Source organism: Neolamprologus brichardi, chromosome 1 (genome assembly GCF_056152115.1).
Source record: "Neolamprologus brichardi isolate AB-2024 chromosome 1, ASM5615211v1, whole genome shotgun sequence".
In the NCBI taxonomy this organism is placed as follows: domain Eukaryota; kingdom Metazoa; phylum Chordata; class Actinopteri; order Cichliformes; family Cichlidae; genus Neolamprologus; species Neolamprologus brichardi.
Genome location: NC_142104.1, coordinates 26,511,941 through 26,521,560, shown reverse-complemented (window position 1 = coordinate 26,521,560; position 9,620 = coordinate 26,511,941). Strand labels below are relative to the sequence as shown.

The 9,620-nt window shown below is 39.8% G+C and overlaps 1 protein-coding gene across 1 annotated transcript; it reads left to right on the top strand.

Moving 5' to 3' along the window:
* The first annotated feature begins 2,360 nt into the window (after positions 1–2,360).
* Positions 2,361–8,465, top strand: zgc:113276 (uncharacterized). Its single transcript, XM_006780410.3, has 10 exons — positions 2,361–2,486; positions 2,820–3,030; positions 3,665–3,849; positions 3,933–4,148; positions 5,057–5,471; positions 5,715–5,836; positions 5,932–6,171; positions 6,405–6,566; positions 6,755–6,844; positions 6,934–8,465. The coding sequence occupies exons 1-10, from the start codon at positions 2,361–2,363 to the stop codon at positions 7,102–7,104; spliced, it is 1,938 nt and encodes a 645-aa protein (XP_006780473.2). The 3' UTR covers positions 7,105–8,465.
* Positions 8,466–9,620: the final 1,155 nt, after the last annotated feature.

Here is a 9,620-nt window from a genome sequence, read left to right as displayed (position 1 = left end):
AAATCATTCTTTTAACACTGCACATCATCACCAAATGGATGAAAGAAAGTATTAACAATTGATATGAACTCATTTTAAATTATGGTTTTAGAATATTTAATAGATTTTTTTTTTTATCCCTCTTTGGATCTTGATGTTATTGATAAACATGTTATTGATAAATGTCTTTTCTTTTCTTTTGCCTTCTAGAGACCCAATAACAAAACCAATGTTGTTTTTGAATCTAATTATCCAGTCACACATGTGTGATGTGTCTAAGAGTTAGTATTTTCTTTTCTCTCTTTTTTCTTTTTTTTGGGCATTTTCTTTTTAATTAATTTATTTATTTATTTCACCTGTCCCTTTTGGATCTTTAGCCATCAGAATTGTTGTCCGAAGGCCAAGAAAGATGCCAAGCGGATTTACTTTACCAATTGGATCATCATGGCCTTGCCATATTGGTCTATTTAATTGACCTTTATTATAATTATGTATTTATTTGATTTGATTTTCGGTTGTTACAGACGGGACAGACATGACTGGGGGATAGGACAGGGAGAAAGAATAAAAGAAAGAGAGGGAGAGAAAGAAAAATAGAGGGGAGAAGAGACGGTGAGAAAGGGGGGAAGAAAACAAGAAAAACAAACCAAACAACTGGATCACCTGTACGGAGATAAGAAAAAACAGAAGAGAAAACAAACCAAAAAGAGCAACACAATAAATACAACACCATCACAATAAACTAGCTAACAGCAGATAACAGTATATTAAATGTTATTGTGCAGCACGCAAGATCGACAGCGCACAATGTGCTTTGAGGTAGCAGCCAAGAAAGGTGTAGTTTGTGTCTGTGAACACCCGTGTGTACACCTGTGTGGATCAGCACACTTCTATTCAAAAGGTTTCTCTATGTAACGATCTGTTAGGGAGTGTGGGGAGCCATAGCCCCGTCCCCCAGGGCATGAAGCAGGTATGGAGGAGATCCAGGCCCCAGACATCCAGAGGCCCCAGAGTACGAGGACCCAAGGAGGAACACCACAGGGGCAACCGTGCCACCCTCCTGGGAAGAGCTGAGGAGAGCCCCAAACAAGAGGTCACCCTGCAGCCACGGAGCAGAGGCCAGAGGGGGTTGCAGTGACGTGCCCGTGGGCTCTGCCGGCAGTCAGCTGTGGCAGAGAGGACCGAGCCCCAGGCCCAGAGGCCAGGAGTGAATATATATTACTGTCTGTAAGCGACTGTGTGAACATTGCTTTACTGTAAAGATGAAGGTCACCTGGACCCAAACCTAGTAATTCAACAAAAATAATGGTCAGTGAGACAGTTTGTGACATGGCGGCTCATTGTGCAGACTGTCCTGTAATTATGAAACAGAAAGTTTTGTTAATTCACAGAAAATGTCCTTCTTTTTGTCTTCATTTATTGTTTTTCTCCAAACAAAACAAAAAAAACACAAACAAATGCAGGCAGGCAGGAGTGCCTGCCTGCAGGACGCTTAGGAAACAAGGTTTCAACTGAAAATGCAGCTTTATTGCTAGAACAAAACTTCAACATAAAATAAAACTCACAAAAGCAAACAAAATTCTAAACTGAGGTGCAGGAGGACTGGAAATCATGAACACACAGCAAGTTGAGGGTACAATGCGACAGGGAGCACAGGAAAACACAGGGCTTAAATACACAGGGGAGTAATTAGGAAATGGGCAACAGGAGGGAGACACAGCTGGGAGAAATTAGGCTAACGAGACAGGAGAACGGTAAAACTGAACACATTGACATGAGACATGAACTTTCAGAATAAAACAGGAAACTAACAGACACAGAGAACCAGAACGGACACTGAACTTGGCAGGCAGACTCACGAGCACACACAGTGACACCATGGACAGACAGAGGGACACAGGCAGGCATGAAACAAACACACTAACACATAGCAAACCTAAACAAAAGACAAGGCAGAATAAACAAGAATATAGAAGAATATAAAGAAACACAAAACACCGAGTCCTCAGACTCAGGACCATGACAGTAAAACTCATGAAAATGTATACCCTCCTTCACTTATTATTAGTCTTTGTTGGGACAATTCTGGCCCCTGGGCTTTGTGTTTGACACACCTGTTTTAAAGCCTCCAGATAATATCAGCGCTGTCCGCAGGGCTAGAAGCCTGTAAAAACTTTCCTTTTCACATAACTGTATGACTGCAAACATAAATGTTATGCAGTGACTTTGATGCTTTGCTGCTATGATGAGTTGTTACTAAATTTATACAAGCACACACACACACAAACAAGCAACCACACATTCTGCAGTTATTTCCAGTGTGGCCTGTGGAGCCACTGACATCCAGCTAAATCCGTAGATGTTCAGGTGGATTGAATTACATGAGAAGCCCACTCCAGTGTCGCAACATTGGTAACAGCGGCACACGGTGGACCCTCAATCCAGTGTACTGGCCAGTTTTTCACCATCTCAGAAGCCAAAATAAGCTGATGAATAAATCCAAACAGGTACTGTGACATACTAAACATACAATGAGAAATTGTGCATGAAAGTGTGTGTCTGCCTCCTGAAAAATTTTTTAAATCTCTACCTGGTAAAGTTTTAAAGACTCTTACTGTATTGATAAGTATGTAGCATTTTATCTGCTTAAATCTTGGCAAGAAAACAAGACGGCTTAAGTCTGTATTTGCATTTTCGAGTGAACTTTGACAAACTGTGTTGTTTGAAGTTTCCTAAATTGCGTTTCAGAAACTCATATCGACTTTCTCGGTGTTGTCTTTAATAAAATCAGCAATATAAGAGTTGTACTGTTTGACATCATTACTGTATGTGTGTTTCAGATGGTGATACATGATGTGTTAATAATAGGAAGTGGCCCTCATGCCCTAACCCTGGCTAGCTTGCTATGTAGCAATGACTGGGACCCAAAATCAGACCTTAGACATGACTCGCTGCTCTCCACCTCCACCACCAAGTCTCAGCCAAGCACAGAAACATCCAGCAACAAGCCCAATAGTAGCAAGATGAAGAGGAAGAAGAGGGTAACAGATGGTATGGTGTGCTTAGCTTTACTTTCTCAAAACTGGGAAGATGTTAGGATTGTTACTGAGAATCTGAGTGTTCACAGGGAAACATTTTCAGGCAATTAACCAAACTGTCCAGGCAAAATGAACTGAAGACAGATTGTTTGAACCGTTTTAAGCAGAAATGCCAGACGTAATGTAGATCTGTTTATAAAGCGTGAGGGCTTGCACTTTATTTTAAAAAGCAGAGAATATTATTGGGCTGTTGGTCAGACAAAACAAGTAGATTGAAGAACATGAGTGATGAGAAACTGGGAGTTTTTCATAGTTTTGTAATATTTTGTAGTTTAACTAAACTACAAATGATAAAAATCTAAAGTATCTTATTACGAATAAATAAAATTCAAGTATCCACACAAACTGAACCAGATAATTTAGATTTTTCTTTTAGTCATTTTGACTTTTTCTGGATAGTTTTTAAATTGACTGTTTAAAAAAAAAAAGCCGGCTTTTGTAATTCGCCGATTTTTCAGACATAACTGAGTTTTATGTGAACATGATAATGAGACTGAAGACGCACTTATTTTGATATCCACTGATGCTGTAAATAAGAATGAACAGATCTCTCTGTTCTCTTTGTTGACAAATTAAATATTCTGCAGGCCAGGCGATGGAGGTGCAACATGCAAAGTTAACCACATCGGAGAGGACAGTTTGTTCCCCGCTCAGTCTCAGAGTGGTGGACACCTATGGAGAGTGGACTGCTCTGTGGGAGAGCCAGTTCACAGCTCTGAACATCCCTCATCTGCGCTCACACTCGCTGGTGCACACAGACCCTCTTAATAAGGTAGAAGCACAATCGACTTCCCCTACTGTGGAAATGAGGTACGAATAAGAACGGTGTTAACGTGTGAATATTTGTCCTGACAGAAAGCGCTGCAGGAATTTGCTTTAAGGTGCGAGCGCTCGGCAGAGCTTCATAGCCTCCCAGAGCAGGTTTATATTCTGGATGAAAATGCGTTCTTTAACGACATGAGGCTCGGCAAGAAAGAGAGGAAACGTCTAAACATCAGCTCTGGGCTAAAGAAGAGTTTGTCCTTCAGTCTGCCAGGAGCAAAACTAAGTGTGGATTTCTTCAAGGAGCAGGTGAGAGCAGCTGTGTGTGTAAATAGCATGTGTGCTTGTCTTGTTTGAAGGTGCACTGCATTGATTGGTACACTTTGTAAGCTTTGATTGCTGCTCTTTTAACACCACATTTGTGTTACTGAATAAGAGAAGTTTGCATGCAAAACAGAATATAAACGTTGAAACTTTGAATCCTAAAATGAGACATTTCTTTTAGACAATGTGATTTCTTCTCTACCTGTTGCTGTTGGGGGAGCATCAAAGTTTGGAACAGAGCTGTGCTTTAGGATTTTATTTTGTTTTTAGATTCAGCTTGTTCAAACAGTGGGATTTCTTGTCAGCTTTTATTATTTTGAAGATGTCTAGTTTTAGTTTTTATTAGCTTCATAGTTAAGTCTTTTTAATTTTTAATGTATGGAGAACATATGTCAGAGGCAAGATTTAAGAATGTAAGAAAACCAGCAAGCTAATACAATAAGAACATCAATATTTGAAAACAATTGACTTGTGGTCTTCTAGACATCCATCAAAGACTCATCAAACCTTATTCTTATAATTTAAGAAATAATCCAACTAATTTTATATCCTCCATATTTTATTTTAGTTGGTTTTACAACTTCACAAAATTAGTTTAGTTAGTTTCAATATTATATTTGTTTTTAACAGTTGTAGTTATCTTTTATTTTGGTCAACTAAAATATTTTTTTCACACCTACTTTTAGGTTTGAGTTTAGTTTTCACTTTTAAAAAAACTTTGCAACAATGTAACTAATGTTGCATGACATCTTCTGCTGCTTCGAGAAACTCACCAAAACACCAACGCCAAATTTAAATTGCTAATTGCTACCACTTATCCTGCCAAATTTAAGCAGCATGAGCACCAAAATTTGAGAATTGCTGTTTCCTTAGCTATTTCAGTTAAAACACAGGTGGAGAGATACAAGTTGGACAAAGTGCTGCTGAAGGGAACAGTGGAGCACATCACCCCTGTGAAGGAAGACGAGACAGAGATGAAAGACAAGAACTTGAAACAGGAGGAGGAAAATCAGAGTGACGTCTTCAAGGTGTCTGATGCAAAGAGAAATGGGGCGGGGAAGAGAGCTAAATATTTTCAAGTCCAACTTGAAGATGGCACCATCCTAAGAGCCTACCAGATCGTCATGGCAACAGGTCCAACCCGTGCCCAGATGGCGAACATCCCATCGTGGGTGAAAAGCATTGGTGAAAGCTACCCAGAGGAGCGTTTACTGCATACAGTTCATCTCATGCATCATCTGCCGAATTCTAAGCAAAAACCTCGAGAAGCAAATTGTGTGAGAGACAAAGATACTTTTGCTCCTCAAGGTATGTGAGATTTCTTTTAGAAATAATTTGATTACATAAACATTAAAGCTTTAGTGCCCCAGTACCTTAAAGTAAAACTCCACTTTGTGAGTTGTTTGCACATTTCCTAGAATGTTATAACTTTTGCTTTCTGATAAATGTCTTTGCTTCTGCAGACTTCATTGGCCATTTGGCACCTATCCTCACACCTGCTCCTCCCTGTGCAAATACTGTGTGCTTGTGTGTTTCTGTCATTGTATGTAGTCTGTGAGCCCGGCCAGAGAGTAATGGTCATTGGTGGAGGTCTGACCAGCGCTCACGTCATCTCAGTTGCACTGCAACAAGGTGCCAGCCATGTGACATGGGTTATGAGAAAACACCTCCAGGTTTAGAGACTGTAAAACGGCACATGAACCAAAAATTAATAAGAATTCTGTCCAACTCGAGTACACATTTTAGCTCGTGTTGTTTTCTTTCACAGCTGAAACAGTTTGACGTGGGTGATGTTGAGAGTTTGGTGGGTCGTTACTCTCATGTGGAGCACGGCATCAAGATGGATGGCCAAGCCTACCTACGGCAGTTCTACAATGAGAGGAGTCTCCACAAACGCCTTGCAATGATTCATCAGGCAAGGAAGGGAGGGGCCGTCACCCCGGAGGCCTACATCCAACTGCAGCCATTCATAGTGAATGGAAAGGTGGATGTGAAGACGTACTGTCAGGTTTGTATTCAGTGTAGAAGGTCCCAAGAGTAAAATGAGATATGACCCACCAAGTAATGACAAACTTCTGAGTTCTACTACCTTTCCAGCATCCTAATGTGGACATGTCACCCATGTTTGAGTTGCACAATGCAGTTACCTCACTGGCTTGACAATGTGTGCATTGTATGTCAAATAAGGCCTATAATGAACAGGGAGATAAAGAATCCGAACCTGAATCTCACACCGTCTAGGTGAGTGAAGCCAGCTGGTGCTACAGAAACCAGGTCTGGAGCCTTTCCCTCACCACCGGGGAGCACTGGACTGGAGATAAGATTTGGATCGCCACCGGCTGCAAACTTGATGTGAAACAGGACCCATTACTTTCTGAAGTGATGAAGGAATTCCCAATTCAGGTGTGTTATGTAGAGAAATGTGTAGTGTTTGTGCATGTACAACACAGAAGTGTATTGTACATGCACAAAAGTTTTGGAAATTACTTGGATAATGAGGAATTTTTTTATGTTTTCATGTAGTTTTTTTCTGCAATCAGTCTCTGGATATAAAAATAGATTATTGATGACATATGTTTTGTGTTCTTTAGGTGATAGACGGATGGCCGTGCATAACGGAAAGCTTACAGTGGACAGAAGAATGCCCACTCTACCTGATGGGGCAGTACGCAGCTCTTCAGGTAAGTTTTACAAATTGTATTTGAAGTGATTTTTTCTTTTTAGTTATATTACAGGCTGTCTGTGCCTTTCCCCCCAATTTCTCACATAGGTTGGACCTCATGCAGTAAACCTCGCTGGAGGACAGGCTGCCAGCATGAGGATTGCCAAGGACATTATAGGCCGTCATCAGCAGAAGGGTGGGCAGGCTCTTGAACTAAGTGGACAAAAACCAAAAACTGAAGAATACATTCAACAGATGCGAGGTCTGTTGTGGCTGTAAAATGACCACTTAGCCTGAGAAAGTCAAAAATAGCTGCTAGCCATTGCTCAAAAATAGAAGTCATCTCTTCCTGGTTATCCTGGTCAAGGTGTACTTGGAGAATAATAAATGTGGACTTTGATTTTTATGGGTATTTTATTTATGGGAGAATTTGTTCCACTTTGTGATGGCCGAGTTTCTTTTCTTGGAGATAGTTTCTCCTGCCTCAGAGAAAATCCTCTCACATGGAACAGAAGACGCTGGAGTGCAGAAAGTGTAGAGATGCAGGTATACCGTCTTCCTGGGTCCCACAGACAATCAGCTAAAAAGAATTAAAAAATTAAATTGTTGCGCATTTTGTAGAATAACATTTTAAGATTATTTTAAAAATGCATATTTTTTAATATTAAATTTAAGTCAAATGGAAGTGTTTCTTAAGTTATATAAGGATATTTATATTATGAAAAGCAGATTTCTGACATTTTAAGTTTTTCACATTTTAAGATGAAAAAATAAACACACAAAACAAAAACAAACAAGAACTGAAAGCTGGCAAACCCACCCGACTGACCAAAAATCAACTCAAAATGCTCCCTGGCTGTAGTTCAGGTGGCAGAGCAGGTCAGCCACATGACTGAAGTAGCAACAGGAGAGGGAGGGGGAGAGAATGAGAGCCGAAGAAGCAGAAGAAGCAGCTGTGCAGCGTAACGACAGAATAACTCCAGCTTTGTGTCTTTTTCCATTCTAGCTGAAGTCCGGGACAAACTGTGTTCCTTCTCAGCTCAATACGAAACGCGTAATATTTTCTCTGAATACGGGACGATTCCGTCTTTTTATGGGATGGTTGGCAACTCTACTAACTAACCTTATGAATACAATAAAGTTCACTATCAGTAACATCATAGCACCCACCCAGCTGTATAGAAACTCCGTCATGCTAGCTAGTACGCAGGAGTTATTGTAACTGATTGTAAAAAGTTAGCACAACGAAAATAAACTGCATCTAAACTTGGTTTATATCTGACCCAGACAGGCTGCAGGTCATAACGTTTTACCTGAAGTTCAGTTCACCTGACACTCAGACCGGCCTCGAGTCTCTCCTCTTGCCTCCCCTTTCCCTCCCCTTTCCCTCATCCACCTGCTGGCCTCCACCACTTGCAAATGTTACTGAATCTGTGGAAGCTACGCCATACCAAACAACTGAGTTATTTTTACACACCGGCCAGCATCTGGCCAATCCACCACCTCTCTTACTTACTTTAGGCTTGATGATACAAATACGATACTGATAGCAATACTTAATAAATGCAAGACATCAGACTACTTGTTGTATTGTCTAATTATGAAGAATTATCCTACAAGAAAAAACCTGAAACATCAATACCCACATTTTAGAATATTCAATTAACAATCATTCAAAACAAATGTGACTGATTGAAAATAATAATAAAGCTGAGAAAGATTTTCTCAAGTTCTGTCTTCCTGTTTTATGTATGAAATATTTTGAGTTGCATTTTTATTTTTAAAGCCCACAGTAACTGTTTTACTTCAAGTATGCTGTATATTTTAATGAGACCTACCCTATATAAGTCACTTTAATTGCTCTACAACCTTACTGACAGAATCAGGCCAACTGAACTGATGTGAGGTGATTTCAGAGACACATATTACTCCAAGCTAAACTCATACATATATTTTTGTAGCATGTATTTATTTCATTACTAATTTCACATCCATATTTATACTACACGTCCGCCAACAGCTCCACCTTCTCCCTCTGTACTCGATAGTGCCTGCCTGCAACAAAGTGAGCGCAAGCAATGTCTGTCTCGCGCTAGCAGCACCTGTCCATCATAAATTTATCATCATATTCTGTGTTATAATTTACTTTTTTGTGTTTGATAAGGTTTGTGGTCTTGCCGCATATGTCACAGACTGTATCTTGGCTGTTTACACGACTCCACTTAAGACTAATTAAATGAGCAAACACGCCTGAGCCTGTATAAATTTATACGGCTGTATAAATGGATCATGATCCATTTTTGGATCACGACAAAGGGGGGGGGGGGGAGAAGTAGTTCCTACTAGAGATGGGCGATATAGGATTTTTTCATATCACGATATGTTTTTTCATTTCAGCCGATAACAATATATATCACGATATAAGCCAAATAACTATATTTGTAAGATTTAAATGTGCCGTTGCTCACAAGTAAAATGTGAAATAATCAGCAGCTTGTTTTGATTTAAATATTTATTTCCCATAATAAGTTCAACAGGGTAGATGTACTTAAGGAACATGAGACTTTTTCAGATAAATAAAGGCAAATATTGCAAACTACACAAAAGGCAGCCGCTAAAGCGTTTAAGTTTCAAAATAGAACAAACGAAACAGGCTACTAAATTGTCAATTCCACTTAGAAACAAAATATTATGCTACAGCTGTGATTGGTTCGGCTCTGCGCTAGTTAATTTGGATTGGCTGTTCTTCTTCTTTTTTTTTAAGAGGACAAGCGAGATGAGGCCTATCGCAACAG